Source organism: Gavia stellata, chromosome 7, assembly GCF_030936135.1.
Source record: "Gavia stellata isolate bGavSte3 chromosome 7, bGavSte3.hap2, whole genome shotgun sequence".
In the NCBI taxonomy this organism is placed as follows: domain Eukaryota; kingdom Metazoa; phylum Chordata; class Aves; order Gaviiformes; family Gaviidae; genus Gavia; species Gavia stellata.
Window position 1 is genome coordinate 13,218,559 of NC_082600.1, and position 22,670 is coordinate 13,241,228.

A 22,670-nucleotide genomic window follows, 5' to 3' on the forward strand; every position below is an offset into this window, starting at 1 on the left:
CTGCACAATAGAAGGACAGGGCTGAAGGGGGAAACATAGACTAGAATTTCCTCCCAAGAGGGGATTTTTGCAATTTTATCACACTGCTGCAGCCTCCTCCCCCCAGAGAGGCAACATTTACCAATACTTCCTTTATGAAGTTCAAAGAGCAAGCTGCTGCATAGAGCTGAATTTTTGAAGATACTTGGAAAGGTAGGTTAAACACACTTGTTTAGTCTCAAAACCTTACAGGAGAAGCAAAGAAAATTTATTTAGTTTGACCTACAATACTTAAAAGCAGTCACATCACAATCTGTTGCATTTCAAAACAAACAGTGAGAGGAGCACAAAAGCAGCCCAATTCTAGAATATGCTGGAGAAACTTTCACTGCCTTCACTAAGGTTGAGCACATCCTCTTGCACTTTCGAAAAGCACAAAGAAGTCAAAACTTTCATATGGAACTATAAATTAAAAGCTTGTAAAGTTTAAAGAAAGAGACACCTAATCTAACATTCCTTACAAAAGCATTTTTTAAGACCAAGTTTAGTTTACAAATCAACTTTGTATTTTCAAGAACTGAATTTCAAACTGTTCTTTCAAGTTTCAACACTTAAGAACATGGGATTGCTCATCTTGTTATACCGTCAATCAAAGCCTCCAAAGACAAGGTCATCCCGTGTAGAAAGGCACAGACTTCCTAGGAAGGGAGCACACTCTTTCTAACTACCCCGAAGTTTTCTTTTTGATCTGGTCTCTATACTCTGTTGGCCACTAGTCACCATGTCTCAATCTTACCTTACACTTGGAATGGGTAAGGCAAGCCTTGGCCATGACCATAAATTGTTAGTTACACCTGAGGGAAGCAGGGACTAGTGTCAACCACAAGTTTCCGAGGAGCCAGTTACTTCAGATTTACCTGCCTGGCACACACTAAAAAAAAATGTATATTAAAGTTACAATGCAGTTAAAAAATACATACGGACGTCCAACAAAGCATTGTCATTTATACTGCTCTGAAGGTATGTGACAGAACTAGAGCCCACTATAAGCCGCATTATACAGTGCACCTTGATCACAGAGGCAAAGATTTCCGAGCTAATTATAATGACTAATCACAGGGAGCTCTAAGCCTTCACTTGGCCAAGTCACAGACCTAACTAGGGCTGAAAACAAGAGTTTTAAGAGCAACTCATTAAGCAGCAGGAACCAGCTATGAAGAACAAAGCATTCACTCTACCTAGTATTAATTCCAGTCCAGCCATTAATACATTTGTCAGTACATGAGACAGCTATTACCTCCACATACAAACACTGCATATGCCAGGCAGGGAAGGAAGCCACAGGCTTTGGCTGCACGGAGACTTGTTTGTTTACTAGAGCATTCAGGTTTGAGAAGGATGTTCTCGGTACTAGTTGAATAACGAGAAAGCTCCAAAGCCATGCCTTGGAATAAGGTGGAGCGGGAGCTCTGCTCACCACCAGCAGCCTCTGTACCCCTTCACAGGACAAATGAACAGATCAGGTGAAAGCTAACTACTGAGCCACGCAGGCTTAAAAATAGTCTCCCTCGGGTAAGCAGCCCAGAGGTAAGAAAGGTATGGCACCAAATCAACAGCTGTGCTCCTGAGGTGCCAGAGATATGGATAATAAAGTCTCCAACTTGAGCACTACTCTTCTTTTTCTCCAAGATGGATTTAAAAAACAGAGGATAAGCTGAAGTGGCAGCATCTACAAGTCAGCTTCATTCTCCTAACGTAGGTGTCGTGGGACTGCACCCTCTCCTGCCACGGTGACTGGACCAGCAGTACATACTGGTGACGGAACAAGACAAGACTGAGATCCACCCACGCACCAGCGGAGTTCCCGCACAGTAAGGAGGCAGCAGGAGTCATCTCCCCCTTCCCCAGGGCTGCTGGGGACCAGCCTGACCTTGAGAACCTCCTTCACTTGTACTTAAATGCCTATGGCATTGAGACAGCCAAAAAAACAAGGTTTTGGCAACAGCTTTTGGTGGAGCACCTGATGAGGAACTTCTCATCTGCTCAGCAGTACAGCACATACAGAAAGGCTGTGACTTGTGGAAGAAGGAGGGCAAGACAAACGTAGCCCACGAGAGAGTAAGGGGCTGAGCAACAACTAGGAGGAAAAGCTCCTCTTCTCCCACCCAAAAGTTTAACAGAAAATCCACAGTACTTAAATCTTCCACCACCTAATTGGGAAAACACACTTTTGTTGTCTGGGTTTCCTCAGACAACAGTGAAAGGACTGAGTCGCGCCTCGTTTATCAGGATACTAGGCAGCCTCTGTCAGGCCAAATGCATTGGGCATTAGTACGTTATGGTTTGGTATTTCTGATTAGATCAAACATCCTCATAACTCTCCCTTCTTTTCCAAAGAGAATGTTACACTAAAGGAGTCCCTGCCTGTTGTTGTTAAGGCAAAGTCATTTGAGGAGATGAGATAGCTTTCCAGGATACCAGTATTTCCAGTTTCAGCAGCTTGGTTTTGACTTTTCCACTTGCTTAGATGGAGATCCCAAGTCTCACCTGAAGAGCACGCTTTTTTCCCCACCCCCTTTCTGATGAGTCCCTTCACCTAAACACCATTTTCTCTTACAGTCATTGGGCACTCAGACTATTTGCAAACTATCAGGACTGTTCCGAGCAGGACTATTTGCAAACAAAGAAACAGAACAAGCTGGCTGGGAGTTGCACTTGCCAAGTGCAAGTCATAAGGGGGCTTCTAACAACCTCTTGTTAAAGGGTTACAGTCCCTATTGTGTAGACCAACAGGTGCTTCTGCTGAGAACCCGCAAAGTAGTGAAGACACACCCTAATGAAATCTGGCCTTTACAACCACCAGAGAAATACAGCTATTTTAAGGGAATCAGTCACCCAGGGTCTGCCCCATTATTACACTTTCACCTTTATTCCTAAATAGACAAAGGGTGGGCACATTTTGACAGCTAGAGTTTGATAGATGGATGTACTAGCTTGGTCCCCTAGGATACGGCCACGCCACCACTTCCCTATCAAGCATTCCAGATCAGAGACAGCAGAGACTATATATACTAATTTAGGTGGTTTTTTTCTACCCTTCTTAGACACAACTACACTGACCAAGTTTCTGACTACATTGAAAAGAGCTGTTGGTTTCTTCCTCCCCCCCCTTCATTTTTGGTGACACTGAAACAACACAGTCTTGATCATGAAAGAAGGCCAGGGAATATCAAGTGTTTGTGCAGGAGCACACAGCTAAGAGTGTGGACCAGAGAAGGAGCGCCTCAACAATTAGTGACTTTCTGGCAGTGACCACCTTCCGGTAGGCTTTTCTGCACCTAGAGGTGAAAGCACTACAGAGTATTTCCTTTCACCGTTTTTACTTTAACTGTTACAGTACAACAACAAAAATTGGGAAGAGAGCAGCATTACAAACAAGGGATTGAAGTCTCCCAACTGACACACATCCCAACTTTAGATCTCTACAACAAGACATTACTGAGTCACACCAGCTTTTGCTCATCTGTTTCCACTGGAAATAGCCCTGGAAGCTGCTTTCCAAAGATGACCAACACAACTGATGTCCAAAGGTACAAAATGTGGCTTGTATTTTTACTGTCATCGCAACGAATGAGGGAATCTAAAGTTGTAGTGCTATGAAACAGAAAGAAAAGCTCATCTGCCTTCAATATATTTCAAAACTGGAGACAGACTGTTCTCTTCTGGGAGTTACTTAACACTCCTCAAAATTATGGAAGCTTTAATCTTTACTTAAATTCACTGGCTGTATTAAAGTGCTCACTGATGTTTTCCTCCTATTTTCAATGTTCCAATAGCATAAATTAATAAGCAACAAGTAAAATAGTCAAGTACAATATCAGTGCTTCCCCATATGAAAGATTTTTATTTAGCTTTAGCATACACAATGTTTCCTTCCACTGATTTTTTCCATTAACAGGACATGTGGGTTTCGTTTGTAGGGATTAAAAGAACTGTAACAGTTTTCCCTCTTCAAAACCTTCAGTGTCTCAGAAAACTCACAAGAAATGCTGACCTACCGATACCAGCCTTTGTTTAACATACAGATTTTTCAGCTGGCAAATATTTGACTCTGAGCTCTAAGAAGAGAGGAAATAGGAGAGACAATAGCAATTTTCCACATCACATCTGTGAAATCAAGGCCAAACAGTGAAACACAGCTGAAGTGCAAGTTTTACCGATTCTAGTGAACTCTGGCATGGGATTTGCAGCCCAAAAAGTTTTGCCAGTTCTTCTCCCTAGTTGAATCAGCTTGTTTAATAAATACGTTGCCTCTGCAAAAGCCTTGCCTTTACTGTACAACTAGTCTTATTATACAAACAATAATAGAAGTGTAAGCACTATACCAATAATAATAGAGGTTTTGAGTGAATAAGAGAAGTGGGATCCATGCAGTGAGAACTTACTTTCCCAAAGTAAGGGGCGATTGGGATAGGCAAGAAAGATAGCAACGTTAATTTTGGCAAAGAACCTCTAGGCTCTGCCAGCACATGGAATAGGCCTTGCCACCGTAAAGAGATTTACAAAAGGAGCTGTGAGTAAGGACCACCTCCTACAGAGGATTCCAGCCACGAGCATTTTTACACTCAAAGAATCACATCAGGCCCGTCTTTGGCCACTGCCACAGCAAGCTTTGGCCACAAGGAGAATTAAAACTTGCACCGAGATATTTTAATCCAGATGAGAACTTGTTATTTTCTGGTTCTAAGGATTAAACAAAACCAAAGAAGCACAACCCCTAACCTTTTTCCTCATACTCTGCTCAAACAAGGGAGAGACAAGCACTCTCTATCCTCCTCCATGCTGACTGAAAGGTGCTGAGGTCCCTTCCCTCCTTAAACCTAGGCAACCATTGAGGAGACACTTTCTTCACCTTCAGGCCATACCATTCAGTACTTTTTTTGCTCTTCTCTAGCTATTTAATTCATGAAACCCAGACCAACATCCCACCACTGCCTTGCTCTACCTCTCTTTTCTCCCATAGTCTCACAGATAAGGATTTCAGAAAAGCTTTCCTGATTTTATCACTCTTTGCTAGAGCTCGCATGTGGCTGAGAAGTGAAACAAAATTAAATGCTTTCTCTGCCCCTATGCATGGGGACAGAGGAACACCCACGTAAGAATGCTGATGTAAGAATCAGCAGTTACAGATATACCTCAGCCAAACCTGAGGTATAATTGAAGTTAAAAAACCACAAGGCCTAATCTGTGTCATTTTCCCCTCAGATACAGCTAGAGCAGCATGATCCCTCCGCATTTTACCAGCCAGCTTAATCTGAAGGTGAAAACCTCTGCAACACGACACCAACCTTCCAGCTTTAGGATCCTTTGGTCAACTAGTCCCTAAAATTTCTAGTGAGAAACAGACACAGCATGTGTGCACTCTGATAACACTATTCCATTGATTTAACTTTGAAATTACCAGTGCGACAGGACAACTTAACAGTTTCAGTCACAAGGTCTTAGTACAGTATGTTAGGCTTATTTAGGGTTTTCTTTCTTAAACAGGGAAACAAAAGAGGCATCACAAATAAACACAACGTGGCTATTTAGCCTTTAGGACCAAGAAGAGATCATAAAATTCAGGGAACAACGTTGCATTGCAAAATTATTCCTGAGTAATTCCACAAGACAGGAGACAAACTCTTCAATACACAAGCAGACGAAAGTTCACCTCGAACTTGTTAACTAAAAAGTATACTTTAAAAAAAAAGAAAAAAGAAAAAATAGACCAGTAAAGGAGGATCTGATGCCCATTCAGGTCATCAGAAGACTGATCATTTACTTCGGGTGAATCCACTAAGAGCTTGCTATATTACACTGTGTAGTCAAACAAGAGTGCCTGCTGATGCTGTGTTAGGGCATACATTACTGAGAAAAAAATTTGTTTCTCCACATCACACACTTCCCCCTCCCTTCCACTCCACACAACACAGAAAGCAGTAACCTTTGTATAGGTCACTGTACATCTATAAGTTAAAACCAGAACAATGTGTAACTGACCACATAATAGGGAGGAAGGGGCACATAGTATTTTTCCCCCCTCCATCTATTATGTTAGAGAAATAAATTGCACAAAAGAGTGTAATTCACAGGGGTGACTGAAAAGCCCAAGTATTGTTGTGATACCTGGCTAATAGCCAGCATGATGTGCGTTGTGTGGTACTGAAACATTGCATTTGACCTACAGATTGAAAAACAGCGTTAACTGCTGCCTAACTAACAGCTCCCTCTCCCTCCCTCCCCCCCACTTTTTCTCCTCCTCCTTCCCCCCCTTCCTCCTCCCAGTCAACCAAGAAATGGAGTTTCCATGTGCCAAGACCTTGTATCTTATTTTGTCAAGAAAATGAAGGGGGGAAGGAGTGGGGAAAAATGATTCTGTAAATAAATACAAGTAATATTGAACTTACGAAAAAAATCCTCTTTGCCCCTCCCCCCCCCAAGACCTTAGCAGTTAAGAACAAACATATGTATTTAATAATAAAAAAAGGCATCCAACATATCAGTGCACAATTTGAGGACGATCCACGAGAAACCTTCTTCCTGAATCCACACAATAGTAACTCTCAGGATTATTCAATAAGGAAACACCGCGGCTTTCCACACCATTCTTTTTGTTTTAAGACAAGAGGTGCGGAGGATTCAATTAAGTTTGGGCTGGGCAAAGCGACAACTCCAAACGCTAGATTTCCAGACAGGAGGAGGGTTTTCGCTAGCTTCAACCTCCACTTACAAAAGAACAATACAAAAAAAAAAAAAATGCTTACATTTCAAACTAAGGAGGTCAACAGCCTGTCTTTCTATACACGGAGATACATCAGTACTAACGTGCTTCCAGCACCTGCCTTTCAGCACAGCCCCAATTCCTTTGTTTGCTCAAAATTTGCTTCCATACCACTTTAAATTAGCTTACAAAGAACCACAGCAGAATAGCTGGAATGTGAGAATGTGAAACATTTTTTTCGGAGGGGGGAGGCGAGCAGCTTCTCAGGAGGAGAGAAAATTAAAATACAGACCCAAGTCGCTTCTAAATACCTTCGAAAAAATTGTATTTACAACTTGATACCTTCTAGTTCCACCCCTACCACCGAGCCCACAGACACAGGAGTCCGGGCGGGGGGGGGGGGGGGGGGGGGGGGGAGGGAGGGAGAAAGAAAGAAAAAAAAAAAAACCACCCAACTGCCATCTCCTACCTCCTCCAGCCCTGCCAGCTTCCCTGTTCCTCCCTGCCTGCAAAGCGCCCTCTGGAAAGCATCGAGACTTCTTTTATCAACCGTGTGTGTTGGGGGGGGGGGGGGGAAGGGGGAGTCCTTCTTCTTAATCTGGGTGTTTGGGACTGGTATTAGAAGGGATTATTTTTGGACCCCCTCGACGAGCGGAGCCGAGGTGGGGGGGGGGGGATATCCCCCCGGGGCTCCGCTCATCGGGGGGGGGTCCAAAGCAATGGATATGGGGGGGGGGGGGGGAAGTCGACCCCCCAAAAAAAATGATGAAGACTTACCAGGGTCGAAATCGGGGACCACCGCCTGGTACTGCGGCCCGACCCTCATACCGCCGCCAGCTGAGGGAGGCAGAGGGAGAAGCGTTACCCGCGTGGGCCCGCCCGGCCCCTAGCACCCCCCAGTTACCACACACCGCCACCCCCTTGCTTCTCACCGTGCTCCTCATCGCTGGAGGACCCCGAGCTACCCTCCTCCCAGGAGTTGCCGCTGCTGTTGCCGTTGGGGGCGGTGGATAAACTTTTGCTACCGCCGTTGTTGTTATTATTCGCGCCGGCGGCGTTGTGGTTCCTGCCCCGCCGTTTCCCCGAGACCTCCGGGCCCTTCTCGATCATGGCTGGCATTTAGGGGAGGAAGGTGGGGGGGTGGGTGTGTGAAGAAGGGAAGGGGGGGGAGCAGAGTTTAAAAACTGCCGGGGGGGGGTGCTGGGGGAGGCGCCGAGGGCGGGCGGGAGCCGGGGCGGGCCGGTGCGCGGCGGCGGCGGCGCTGCTACATCCCCCAGCACGATCGCCCCGAACTTTGAGGCTCATCCCAGCCCTGCGCTGGGACTCCGTTCAACCTGCGCTGCTGCCTGCGACCGGCCCCGCCTCTCCCCGCTCCCGCCCCTTTCCATTGGCTAAACCTACATTTTGGGAGGCCAGCCCGCCTGCCTATTGGACGGGGTTTCCTGTCCATCGTGGCGGCCCGGCGCTTCCGTTTGCTGAGTTAGGTGGAGGCGTATCGCCGGGCCGTACGTGTGAGGGCTCCGCGATCTCTCCGCCCCACGATACCTCTCCTCCGAGGGCTGCGCCGGAGCGGAGGGGGGGAGAGGCGGGTTCGCACGCCCCCCGCCGGAGTGGCACTCCCCGGCCCGGCCCGGCCCGCGGAGGGGACGGCAGCGGGGTCCACCGCCCCGCTGTGAACTCAACCCTCGGAGGAGGGTGGCGAGGGACTACTTTCCTTCCCCCCCCCCGCGGCGGAGGGTTACGGCGTGGTTTGAATGGGATTCTATACAAAGCCCCTGTTGCCCGGAGGCCGTAGTTGGGGGATGCGGCGCTGGCCAGGGCTGGGGTCGGTTGGCGGAGGGGCTCTGCGCCCGACCCAGCTGGGGCGGCCCCCGCCGGCAGGGACGGCTGCTCCGCGGGGGGGAGGGAAGAGTCCTCCGAGGGGTTAGGGTAGCCCGGCGGCGGGAGCGCCCTGAGGAGAGCGAGGGGGCGGCGCTGAGGGTACAGGACAGCGTCAGGGGCGGGGGAGGTTCACCCTTCCCGGGAGCGGAGCCCTGAGGGAATGAGAGCAGCCATCCGGGAACCGCACCACAGGGACGGGGCCCCCGGGCCGCAGCCCGAAGCGGGATCAGGCCCCGTCAGCAGCGTGCTGCTGGCTTCCCCTCGGAGGCAGAGCCACCCGCCGGGCTGCCTCACGCGGTCACAAGGAGTCGTTGAAGCCCTCGCCACACGCTGCTGCAGTGATCTCCCCGAGCTCCTCTCGAGTAACTCCTGAGCCTCCCCTTCCCCTCGAGGGGCTCTTCGCCAAGTCAAGATCCGCGCTTTGGGCCCGGCATAAGCAAGCGACCCCACACCCCAAATTTCCACGGCTCACGCCTTGCCAGTGAGGCCCGCGAGGCGCCTGGCTCCCCAGGCGACCTCGGCGGCGTGGCTGGGGGGCTTGGGCCGCGGGGGAGCCCCTTCAGCCTGGGGAGGCCGGACACGGCACAGAAACCCTCCCCACATGGCTGCCGTCGTGAGAGCGGGCTGTCGGAGCCGGGGACTGCATCTTCCTACGCGTCTGTGCCTTCCCCCAGTCTAATCCGGGAGCGTGCGTGCTGCCCTACCGTCAGCCTCCAACGGCAGCGCTCCCAAAAACTGGGAAGGAGCCTGGGCGAGGGAGGGAGACAAAAGGGGAAGCGAGACCACTTTTCCTTTCCTTGTCGCCCGGGGCTCCTGTCAGCGAACCCTGTACGCTTCAGGGGAGGAACTGGGGGGGGGGGGACGGGGACGGGGGTCCAGACCCGGTCCTGACAAAAATGGGCAACAAAAGTATACAAACTGCTCGGTTTTATTTGTGACTTGAACTGTACAGCAGGGTGAGGGAAAACAATACATAATCATGGAAAGCAGCTTGTGGGGCGTGTCTTCTATTTTCATTCAAATCAACTTCTGTAGCAAGTTTTTTTTTTTATTGGCCCGTGCAATTAAAAGTGCAATTTGACTAGCAGCGGTTATCTCATATCAGACAAACTGTCCCCAGCCACTCCCCTCTTCCCTCTGCCATTTTAATCCAAGAGAATTTGCACAGGGGGAGGGGGAAAAGAGCTGCTGAGGGAGAGCTACGGTCTCTACTGCTGGGCTTACCGTTCCTTTTCTACATTGTGCTTAAGATTTTCGAAATGATTTTACTTCTAGGTAGTAGTTTGGAAAGGGTCCTCCTTAATTTTCATGCACTATTTGCTCCGTTAAAATTAGAGGAAGAAATACCTTTTGGTTGGGTTCTTTCAATCTAGTGACCTCTTTTCAATATTTACTTTCCCCTCTATAGTCACTATATGTGTTGTGTGTGTATACTGACAGATGCATAATCAGTTTCCTTCATGTACACATCATGCATGTACCTGTGAATATTTATCCACCACAGTTACTTATTTACAGCACACAAAAAAAGTTTATTTACACTACATAAAAATAACTTTTTCTAGCTCACAAAACTGAATTTGATGATGGCAACTCTTGACCCCATACTCTTTAAAAATACCAGTTCTAAATCAGGGGAATAATTAGCAATGCTCTTAAACCCCAGCACTCACAGCCCACAAATATTTCCTGGTGCAAAGTGTTTTAGTTCTTTAGTGCCGAATACATTTTCATGACAGATAGGAATACAAATATGGCAGAGTGTTCATTATCCTTCTCTGTACGCCAATGTTTCTACTCCAGAAATGCAAGGGCAGGAAGGGAACACCTGATTTTTTGTTTAAAAATAAGCTTGAGTGAACTTCGAAAGGTTTTTCACTCTGCTTTGCAGGTCCCAGCCCTGAAAAAAAAGAAAAGCTCACCCAAGAATGAGACTGAAGCACACCTGAGTATTCAACTTGAACTTGAACCCGAGACCACAGATGTGCTTACACAGAGACAAATAGGGGCCTAATTTTTGTTGTCCTTCACTTCCTCTCCCTCCCTCCCTCCTCCTCTCTTCATACCCGCTCAGGCCCCAGGATTAAAATCTAAGTCAATCATCTATAACACAATTGCACTCTTTTAAACTGTTGAAACGACATTTACTGACAGCACTTCACAACTGTTCGCCTTTCCTAAAGCTGTGGCCTCGGCCCTATTGCTCCTGGGAGCGGAGTCGAGCAGCACCGTCCCATCCCGCAGGAGCGGGCTGGAGGAGCAGCGCATCCCCTGCAGCCCCACCTCTGCTTGCCAGCGCCGTGACAGATGCCACCCGTGCCGAAGCCATCCCCTGGGACAGCAGGCCACCCTCTGCCACTCTCACCCGCTCACCAGGCCGCTCCTTGTCCCCGGCAGAAGATGAGGAGATGCCCAGGAGCAGCAGCGGATCCTCTCCCTTGGGTGCCAAGGGGTGGGTGTGAGCACTGTGCACGTGTCTGTCCCCAGAGCAGGAAGTCTCGGGGCTGTCACAGCCAGTTTGCACCTGTCACAGCTGTTGTCCCAGGCCAACAACACCCTCTTCATCCCAGCAGGGCTGCTTTTCTTTTTTTCAAACTTTTCTATAGAAACTCATGAGCCATGAACATAACATCTCCGATGCTGATGGAGCTTTTTGTTTCCAACTATTGAGAAAATCTTTTGTGTTTGTTTTTGCTTCCTTAACCGTGGCGTTGGGTTTCTTTCTGCTTAGGCTTAAAGCCTGATGTTTTGAGAGTGTCCCAACACAGTGCTACAGATTTTGGTGTTGTTCTTGAAGCAAACTTTGAAAAATTCTTTTCTGGCCATAAAGAAAACTCTTCACAGAGTGTAGGCGAGTGTGTACACAGAGACTGTACACAAAATACAGAATTGTATTTTATTTTTCAGCAGCAACAGTGAATGCACTTTTTGCAGCCTCTGACTACTGCAAATGCTAAAAGAGCAACAGAACTCCTCTGGCTCACACCACTTGCTCTGGAGATACCCGATGTTAAAACTTCTTTAAGTTCTGCAAGATGGGACAGATGAGGAGGAAACCCCATGAGCACTGAGAGAGACTCTGGTGGACACGGGGTCTTGTTTACCTGGATCAATACTTCATTTAAATACATTTGGCCGTGATCCTACACGTGACTGTGCACACCCGTATGTCCTGCCAAGGCTCATCAAGCTGTGTGTAGCATCAGGAGGAGTTTCATATATAATCTGTAGCAGACTGAGTCACATAAAGCATGGATGATGTTTTTTTCTAGCCCCTGAGCTTGACTGCAACTTCTGGACATTACTGTAATGTAATGGTTAACCTGTTCAGCTATTTAGATATCAGAGCAAAAGGGTGGGAAAAAAAGTCTTTTCCTTATAAAGACGGTGCCACTGTTGTGTGTTTGCTGCAGCCTAACAGGTTGGACCAGGCAGGACTGTCTTTTTAAATAATTTCTTGAAATTTGGTTATCTTTGTCAGGGGAAAAGCACCTCTCCTTGCCAACTTTTAACTGAAAACTTTTTATTGTTATTAACCCTGTCAGTCCCACAAGTAAAATACAGATGAAATAGAAACACAGCTGGGGAGCCCAACAACTGAGCAGCCTTCATTCCCCAGACGAAAAGTGAAGTGTCTTCTTCCTCTTTCTTGGACTCCTCCCTGCCCAGGTGAGGGTTTCGTGCCTTTCACCAGGACAGCAATGCTCGCCGCACACCCCTGGGGCTGCCAGTTCTTGCAACAAAGGGTTACAAGGGCTAAAACCCTTCCCGTTTGCCCGAGTTGTAAAAAACAGCTCTCACCTCCTGTGTATTGTATTTTCCTTGAAAACAGACACACTAAAAATGCTTACCCCAGTGAGAATGTGCCTGTGTGTTTACACGAATGTGTGTATATATATATGTATGTATGTATATACACACACATATATTTGGTTACTAGTAGTAGAAGGGACAATTAATCACGCTCTAGACTGGTTGTTTTTAATACTGAAAGGCTATTAATCAGGAAAATGTTACCCTTTGAACAAGATGTTTATACAGTCAACACTATGGGGTTTTTTTTCCCCTGGTGCTAAGATGCCTGCTAAAGCAAAGTGGAAATCAGGTTTATAATCTCTTTCTTACATTAGAAATTTGTTCTCCACGTTTGGCAACAATTTTGTCTGGATTTTGGAAGGAATGTACAGGAGTTGATGCCTGGCTCTCTTTGGTTTTAAGGGGACATTGGTGTTCAAAAACCCAAATCTCTGGAAGCATTTCAATGCCTAAAGACCTAAACAGACATCATGTGCAAATTTCAAAAACACCTCCTTCTGCTGAAAAAATCCCAAGGGGCATCTAATTCCATTTTAGTGTAACTAAAAGACCTTAAAAGTCTGTCCTTAAATCTCCTGCTTGCCTTCGGAAATTTGTCCTTGGAGCTTTTCAGCCTGAAAGCTGCTTTTAGAGAAGGAATAATATGGCAAATTTTAATCCAAACTTTTATTTCCCACTGGAGATAATGGCTCATATCCTGTAGTGAGTGGGAGGCCAGCGGAAAAAGTATGGGGAAGGCCATGGTAGGAGTGCGAGGGTGCACAGAGGCAGATGGGGCTGGATCAGCTGAGGGAGGCAAGAGAAGGGCTGCTGGCAGCTGCGGGGTGAGCATGGCAGAGCCAGGGGAGCTGCAGCAGCAGAGGAAACCCTGTCCTGGCCTGGAGCGGGACTCCTGGCTCGCCCAGAGGGGAGGCACTAGGAGCTGGCCTTGAGAGGAAGGAGATGATGGGATAGAAATCCTGCACAGGCAGAGGCTGGTGATGCCAGGGAGAGCGGTGGGACAAACACACGATGTCTTGGCACTGGCAGAGTTGCAGAGAACACCTCATCTGCCCCAGCGAAGCGTGAATGCAGATCCCAGTGGGTTTGTTTCAGCATCCGCACTAGGAGCTATGGGAATCTGAGCTTGTGAATCTGAGGGGAACAGGAGTCACCCATCTGTACATGCTACTGTCAGCATCCCCTTAGCAGGGATTCGGCTCCTGGGGCATATGGCCTTCCTCTCCACCCCTGCAGGACTCCCCTCTCTCCTTTTCCTCATGGGCGCTTCTCTCAGCTAATTAAATTTAAGGCTGTTGAGGAGCCTTGTTCCCCCTCAGTTGCCCCACCTCCCCAGCCAGTGGGACTCCGGAGCGGGGGCACCCCCGGGCAGGCAGCACCCAGAGCGGACAGACCCTCTCTGCCCCCCACCCTGCACCCCTGAGCAGCCCTGAAGAAGAGCTCAGGAGGAGAAAGTGGGAAGGGACAGCAGTGAGAAGGGGTTGGACAGGAGCTAGGCTCTGGCGTTTTTAACCCCTCTGTAGCTGGTGCCTTCTCACAGAAACCAAGCCTCGTATGAGGCGCGACAGGCACCTTTCCCTTCCTGAGGAGGAGGCACATAGCAAAATCAGAGTAGAAAGCCTCAGATAGGTGGTGGGTTTGCTCCACTCAGTTCTGTGTTTAAGTAGAAAATCTCCGTATCGGAAGAGAAACACAAGGTGCAGAAAGATTCATCACTCCTTAAAAAAACAAATGGGGAAAAAAGAGTTCCTTTTCTGGAGCCACTTCATCGTAGGGATGGTTGCAGCTAGCACAGCACTTACCTGGGAAGATGACACTCTCTTTTAATAAACTTCTTTCATTTCACTTCTCTCCATCATGACCACCTCAGGAGCGGGGCAGCCAGCGTGCAACGCTGAAGTCTGTGAGGGAAGATGGAGTTGCAGGGGACAGCTGTCATCGTTTTCAGGGTGACCGGGAGTCCAATAACTTAATTTTTGTCACAGGAGATTTCAAACAAGAAATGTACACGATCTCTTTGGGGAGCTCTTTGTCACAAGACCTAATGGGACAAAGATCGGATGCCGTACGTTAAGAGATCCAGGGGTTTAACAGTAAAGAGAGAGAGAGGTGTCCCACCTTTGCCACCTAGCAGGCAGCACCCTGCCTGCACCCTCCCACAGAGGCACGCTGGTGTCCGAGGCTCCAAGGGAAACCTTGCAGCAAAGTCCCTCAGCCAGGCGGTCTCCTGCCTCCCTGGGGATCCTCTTCACTTGCCTTGCTGCTATTGTGGTAATCCCAGCAACGGGGAAGAGATATCCAGCTGAGAGGCAGCTGCTTGCTCCTGAAATCCTACCAAAAAATCCCCAGCTTGACTTTCTGCCAACGCAGCCCCCTTTACTCCACCATTCAGCCCAATCTCTTCCCATGACATAGGATGATCTCAGGGAAATTCAGCCAGGGGTATCCTACAGGGCCTCTGACCACTGGCATTCCCACGGGAAAGGGAATTACTAGAAATTCATCAGAAATTACCCTCAAAACACGTAGTCGTAGGTCCAAGCAAACTTTCTTAAGAGAGTAAAAATGTATAGGTTGGTATGCCCATACACGCATGTGGGAGTGGAAAAAATCCTCTTATTCACATCCTTCTGACGAACATGGGGATCACTCTGCTGAAATCCCTGGAAATTCCCTTTGTTGTAAAACCAGTACAAGAAGGCTCAGGCCCAGTGTTTCTGTGAACACACCCCTAAGGCATAGCACAACTCATCAGGACTCTAGTGCCAACCTTTGATTTTACACTCTCTGTTCCATTCATTCCAAATATAATCTGGAAATCTCAAATGCTAGCGATCTCAAGGGGAGGAGAGAGAAATCAAAGTTAGTTCCTATTTGTCTAAAGAAAACCTGCCACACATGAAAACCTGGAAAAGAAAAAAATCAATGAAACCTCAATTTGGTGTCAAGTAAGGGATTAATCACCAACTAAAAGAAACAATGTTACAAAAATGCCATGACCTAGTACCTCTTAAAATCACAATTAAAAAAAAGAGCTGCATTCCTATCTGCCCTGGGCTTTTCCCTCATTAAACACTAAATACACCAGATACAGATGCATTTCCCCTATCCTCCCCATCAGCACTGAGCACACGGGATGGATGGTGTTTCTCAACAGACAACTTGTTGGTACCCTCTCACCACTGGGATTCATCTGAGGACACCAGAAACCTTGCACCAAACTCTCAGTCATCAGACCAAATCTTTATACTGTGGTCTTCCTCTTCTGAGTTACATCGGTGTAAATCTAGAGTTTACACTGATCTGAACCTGCTTAGAGGCACTGGAAGGCTCTGGTTTAATATCAAGCACAGGCATCTGCTTCCTGCTGTTTCTGTGCCTGTGGTATCAATAGTGATTTTGAAAATTATTATTTCTGTACAGGCTATAATGACTTAGAAGGAACAGTTACAGCTTGTTGTGCAAATGTGAAAAATACTCGCTTTTTTAAACGTGGATTTTTCATACGACAAGAACTAATGGCCCTTTCAGAGCAGTTATGGTCTATCTTGTCAATTTGGTTTCTATTCATGCATGCTAAGTGAATTTTTATAGTCGAACTAGGAGTCCTTAAAAATGGGCCTTATACTGGAAATGCAGATGTGACTTACTGTGAGTTGTGCTGGGAGAGCATCCCTGCCCCTGGGGAGCCAGAGCCAGTAAATCAGAATTCCCTTTCTCCGTGCACATAACATGACTCGCAGGCACTCTTTCATCTGCACTGAGAGGCAGGAAGAAGAGGCAGAATTAGCCCCTCATTACAATAATGTTTCTCACACTTTCTCCAGCTACTCTCTGCAGGCATTAGTAGAGGGGCCCCGGCTGTCAGAAATGCTGAACACCTACCTCTCCAGTGAAAAGAAATCAGAAAGCAAGGTGCTCAGCAGCTCTGAAAATCAGACCCACAGAGCTTTAAACAAAGGCTTTTATACTATTAAAAAAAAAAAAAAGAGAGAGACAAACTCACCTTAACTTCACTCTTTACTGTGAAATCTTTGTCGTGAAAGAAAATTGTACATTTTCCAGACTATCTGATTTCTCTTACAGCTTCCCCACTATAAACTGTACTGCATACATACTCACATCAATACGTTTACCTGCCTGCTTCACAGCTGGAAAGAAAATGAAGCTGTCTCAATCATCTTCATATTCAGCAACAGAGAAAACTGACTCTTTTCCCATTCAGCACCAATTAAAATGTGAAATGTGGATAATCTGACCTCCACTAAATATTCCAGTCACCTACATTGCCCAGAGCGGATACACCTCCATACTCAGTGGCAACCTGGACCTTTTCTAAGACTGGAAAGAGAATAGTGGCTATTACTAATCTTATTACTTATTTATTTAAAATTTCGTAGCCATGCCTCCCTTCATCTCTTGGCTCCTAACCCAAAACCTGTGTAATGAGCAACATCACAGGACCTGACCCTCAGCGGGCAGGACAGCTCCACCAAAATGAATGCATTTATATTGATTTACGGCAGCTGAGGATCTACCGCAGCACATCCAGGGAATACCTACCTTTCCAGAAAATAGATACACCTCTGACAATGTCTTCCCAAGGTATTTCTCACAGATCCCATGCTGTAGTGGAGTAGCAGCCATGCCCACCCCAGCTTCTCCTCCTGTCTCCATTGCTGCACCGAGTGCCTAACCACCTTGCTGTCATCATAGAGGCTCTTGTCTGAAAAGGCATGGAGCCAAACCTGGCACAAACTGATCAGATATGTACAAAGGAAAATCTTGACAGCATCTGTGAATAGAGTTTAAGAGAAAGGAACAAAATAATACCACATATGTTAACAGATTGAAATGGTAGCTATGGTGACCACGGGCAGACAAAGAACAAACCATTTTGACTGAATTCAGTCAATTCTTTCTGACAACAAACTGTAAGTATAAAGCAAACTTTTTAAAATCCCTAATGAAATCATTATAACAAATCCATTCGGCTCTGTTTGGCTTGTTTGCCTTTTAAATTTCAGTTGCAGCTATTACATTAAACCTATTAATCATTGATGTAGTCAAATACTTCCCACTGACTAAAAATGGGGATTTTCTCACTGTAAAAAAAACTGGTTTTCCTTGTTTGCATTTTCAAAAAAAAAAAGTCAAGGAATAGTTATTGTAAAATGACAAGCATTCATAATTCAGAGCATTTTCTTGTGCATGAGAGTGTCTGGGTTTTGTAGAATAAAGGCTTGTTTATAAAAGTTGGATTACTTTCCCTATCCTGATATGCAGCATAGCTATGAAAAATTACTGTCCTGTTTATTGTGTATTACAGTGTCAAACGTCTCGGAGTCTCTTTCCTCCAGTGTGCCAACCATTTTTTTCAGCCCTATGGAGGAGCTGACGCTCGGCGCTCTCCCATCGAGGGCTGGCCAGTTGTGCCTAGGGAAACTGAGCTGAGGACAATGCGGGAGAGCACAGAGCTGAGCTATCAAGGGACAGTAAAGCTGCCTACTGAGAACCAGTGCTGGAAATACGCAGGCAGGAGACGAGGAGAGTTACTCCAGTGCCAGCACAGCATAAGGCTGCTCAAAGTGATGTGGAGCTGCTTGCTTGCTTGCAAACTCCCACCCCAAGAGACTTGAAGGGGCTGGAGGAGGCTCCCCAGCGAATGTCACAATGGAGACTCCGACATAGCGCCTGCTGTGGAGTATGTATCCCAGGCGCACCCTGACGGACACCCCACTGCCTGCGGCCGCCCGGATTTAGCCTGGAGACTTCTTCAGTACAACCAAAATGAATGATGCTGCCCCTGCACCCCCTCCCTCCACCCAGCCAGACTCGCTGGGTATAGTTTCAGAGCACAACACAAAATCTTACTTCTAACCTGTAGAAAACCTGCTGCCATCTCCCCGACTGAGTGCTTAATATTTAACTCAGTGTGTTCAGTGCCTTCTGCAGACTGTAAAATTCATAACAATATAGATTTGCAATGTAGTAGTGCTTTTGACGCTCCAGGAGCAGTAACTTCAAATCTCTGTAGTGCACGGACACTTTCAACTCTGCTTTTCGCATTTTCATCTGCTGAAGTTCATCGATCTTTAAAGAACAAAACAAAACAAAAAAGCAAACTAGCACAGAAGTGCCCACCATTCAAACGCTGCTTTCTTTACCTGTCTGCTGACTGAGGCTCTGGCTTAGCCTTCTGTAAATTGAATTAAGTTGCCGGCTATGCCATCACTGCCTGTGTGACGAGGGGCACTTCACCAGCTGGCTCTGTTCTTCCGTTCCCTGTATGCTAAAACAGGACCAGCTTTAAGGCCTTTCACTTCTGCCTGGCGCGGCCCTTCCCTGTATTCTCCACCCACTCAACTTTGCTTTCACTCTTGCCAGTGCAGAGGGCAGGCCCTTTAGGACTCTTCCTCACTCCATGTAGGTACCCCAAGAGTAGAACTGAGTGCGGGTGAGCACGTGTGCTCCCTGTCTTTTGTGAAGGCAACGCCAGAGGAATGAGCATTCAGTCCCGCACAGCCTCACCTGCTCAAGCTGTTTGCTTTAGCTTTGGCTCGAGTGCAGCAGGAGCACATGGAGGGTGGGCAAGAGGGGAAAAAAATAGCACTTTTTCTTTCGGTATTGCCTGGAAACAGTAAAGAAATGGTTACTTTGATTTTACGTGCAGTAAACCCTCACTAGATGGCTCCTTACAGCAAGTAAATACATTCCCCACAGAAAGAACACTGATGTGGCATAATCTGTGAGAGCAGAGATAGCGTGATGCTAACTGGGCTTTATCGCTGGCTGAGCATTTTGCATGGAAAAGCAGTATGTAACGTGGCTGTGGGTGGGTAAGCAAGTGAGCATTTACATGAATTACGAATGACACCGCTCCGCAAGTACTGAACTGTGAGTCAGATGGGCACGGGCGTCTCAGGCACATCAAAAATGCCACTTGCCCTTTTCTGTAGGTTTTTAAGTTAATGCGTTTCACATTCAACTTTCTAATTCAGAAAGCAGAAGCGGGCTGCAGTCAGGGGTACCAGCAAGGTACAGCCAAGGCAGTAGATGGTATTAAGGCTGAAACCCCAAATGTCATGCAATCACTCCTAAACAAAGAAGCGACACTCACTTCTGAAATGTCCCCCCTTACCATCACAAGAACACGTTATTTATAATGTGTGTATTCGCAGGATGTTCTGGGCAGAAGAACAGAAAAAATGAGCTGTCATCTGCAGTTAACCTCTCATTCATACATCACTGTGTGCACTCGGTGGTTCAAGGTTATGCAAGTTGATTGTACCCTCATTAACAAGCAGCGTTAATTGGTGTCTATCCCACATTGAGATAAACATGTATATTGTGTGTTAAAAGTACTGCAGGCTGTGAAGGAGCTGTACGATATACAAATGTATATGGGCCCTGCGTAGGGAACTACAGGGAGAGATTGCAGTGTAAAATGCTAGGTCTGATTTAAATCCACAAGCGATTTCAATGAGGGCAGCCCACGTCCCTGCAAGACGGCCTGGTGCTGACTCGAGGGCTGGGTGACTTCTGCTGGCAGAGCTCTGCTGCCATCCCTCCTGCTCCCCACGCCGGCTCTTGCAGTAGCCCTGAGCGCTCTGCCTACAGCCCACCTTTCAAGGTGGATCAGCAGTAATTTTAGTTTCCCTTAAACCCTGCTCAGGAGTCACCGGAACATGAGCTAGGTCTGCTCCTGGTCTCCCTGTCAGCTGCCCTAATGGCTTTATCCAGCCTCTTCCCTCTCGCTTTCCCCTCTGCCCACGTGCTGGTGCAGTGCTAACTCGGGATGAGCTCAAGTACACGGATCTGCCAGCCTCACCTCTCCTGGTGAGTGACAGAAAGCAAGGTCTGAAACAGTGGCAAACTTGCACATCGTGAAGAGGCCGTTTATTTTTTTCCCAAGAGCTGCTGAAAATCAGCACAGATAAATACCCTGAGCCAGGTCATAATCAACACACAACATTGGTGCAAATACACAGATTAGAGAATTACAGCAATTACATTAAATAACTGACTGGTAAAATTTCATTATAAATGCTCAAAAGAAGAGAGTCGCATGTCTCATAAACAAGCACAAGCCATGTCAGACCAGTGCAAGAATTTACTAATAAAGTAATATTTGATCATCTAACTAATGGAGCTGTTATCACCCCATAACAACTTGGGGCTTAGAGCTTTTAGACTGTTAAACATTTTCTCTCATGGTTTAACAAAAAGTAGCACCCAACAGACTTTTCTCTTCCTAGTAGCGTCTTGTCTCCTTGAAATGTGATTGTTTACTTCAGGCCTTGAAGGCTGGATGAAGAGAGGCGGTTGTTTGCTTTAAATTATACACACAAATTTTATTGTTGTTGCTTCTGCCACTAACAAGCTATTTAATAAATGCCAAAGTGGCAAAGCTTACCAGTTGCAAAAGTGAAAGGGTCAAACCAGTGAATCCAGAAATAATACTGAGATTTTCTCTCTTTTCATGCAACAGGCATGCGTTAAAGTGCTTCCAAATTTCATAGCAACCAGGAGGAGCAGCTCATGAGTCAACCCAAAGAGGAAATATGTCATCGCCCAGTGAGTCTTCGAGATATGCAAAACCATCCATGTGTTTACGGCATCCAGGGAGGAATTTTTCTAATATTGGTTGTAGTCAGCAGTTTATTGCCATAGTCCTGGGTGTGGGCAAGTATCTCGGTGACTAGGACTGCGATTGCCCCCGACACCGCTGAGCGTTTCACACCATGGCTCTCATGCTCCTCCTTTTCAAAACAGGAAACAGACGAGACGTCTTTTATTGATAGCTGCTGGAAAGACCCAACTAAGTCCTCATGGTTGTACCTTGAGTATTAGCGTTCCTCTCCATGCTGTCATGCTCGCTGCACCAAGGAAAGGGTAGGGCTCTTATCTCGGCTTTCTGGAGTTGCAGCCCTTCTGCAACTGAAGAAAAACAAACGGAAAGAAAAAAATAATCAGCTTCATACGTTTTCTTGCCTGTGTAAATTATGCATCACACTCACTATAGGAAAAAGGAAGACGCAGATTTGGAAAGCAGTTGTGGTTTCCATTTTTCTTACAATCATTCAAGTGTTACAGCTGTATACACAGGGGACTTTCTTTTTTTCATGCAGCTTTACACCAAAATAAAGGCCTCAGTTGTTCTAGTTGGTGATTAGGCTCAATGTTATGCCTCTGGGAATGGGAAGCATGGGGACTCAGAGGAACAGAAAACTTAATGAGTTCTTTATCTAAAGAAGGGAAAATTTTTCAAAATGTTTTCCAGAGCTTACAGGAGGGATTTGGAGGCTTTTCCCTCTTTGGGAAGATGCAGCTCTTCCAGGTGAAAAAATTGTAACTCTTGTCTGTTGAGCAGCAGCCCCTCAGCAAAGGTTTCCTTGCCCTCCGAGTCCGCGGCTGAGCTGCGATGCACATATTCTCTCACTGGCTAAAATGAAGTCATCTACCCTTTTACTAGATCTTTTTACTAATATGGCTCTTACTGGCATGTCTCCCTGCAGGACTTGGGATGTACAGTGGGATCACTCAGAAATCAATCTTCAGCTGCACAACAAGCTCCAGGAAGACAAGGAATACAGCCAGTGAATTTGTATGCACTCACCTTCGAGTGGAGCTTGCAAATGGCCCATGAACCAGGCTTAGGAGGCCCCTATTTGGACAGGTTCCTGTAGCCAGGGCTGACCCAAGAATATCAGAGCTCAAAATGGAAACTGATACACCATGGGCCGAAGGGCCAGGGACCCTGCCCAACAGGAGCAAATGGAAAATATTGTTCTCTGGAAATATCTTTGGGTGTTGTTGGGTTTTTTTGTTGTTTTTTTAAAAATTTGAATATTTTATGTAATGGGGTAAATAAAAATGAAACTCACTTTCCGAATTCCCTACAGAGCAACTGGGCAGCTGGCAGAGCATCAGAGAGACTGGTCAGCGACTCCCCACTGTCACCCTGAGGCAGAGCCTCCTGGTGCTGCTGGGTCTGCGACAGCTACCCAAGGAAAACAGCGCAGAGGCCACAAACCCAGCGCTGGAGCCGTGGGCCAGCCCCAGCTCCAAAGCAGCTCAGCTAACAGCATCCCCTGCATCCTGGGACCCTGCTCCAGCGCTGACGCATCATGTTTGGTAGGGTGACCCTTGGGAACGTGTTGAAGATGACCCTACTGCCAACTCTGTCTACACTAGGAGGTAAAGGCATGGCGGTAAAAGCTACCCGCTA

The 22,670-nt window shown here is 46.9% G+C and overlaps 1 protein-coding gene across 1 annotated transcript in view; it reads right to left on the reverse strand.

The window, feature by feature from the left end:
* The window catches only part of RCOR1 (REST corepressor 1), an 86,711-nt gene extending 78,850 nt beyond the window's left edge, over positions 1-7,861 (reverse strand). Inside the window, exons 1-2 of the mRNA XM_059819301.1 lie at positions 7,675-7,861; positions 7,520-7,579 (exon numbers count right to left, since the gene is read on the reverse strand). Of these exons, the coding sequence (XP_059675284.1) occupies positions 7,520-7,579; positions 7,675-7,861 (247 nt within the window). The remainder of the gene's footprint in view (positions 1-7,519; positions 7,580-7,674) is intronic.
* Between the last annotated feature and the right edge of the window lie 14,809 nt (positions 7,862-22,670).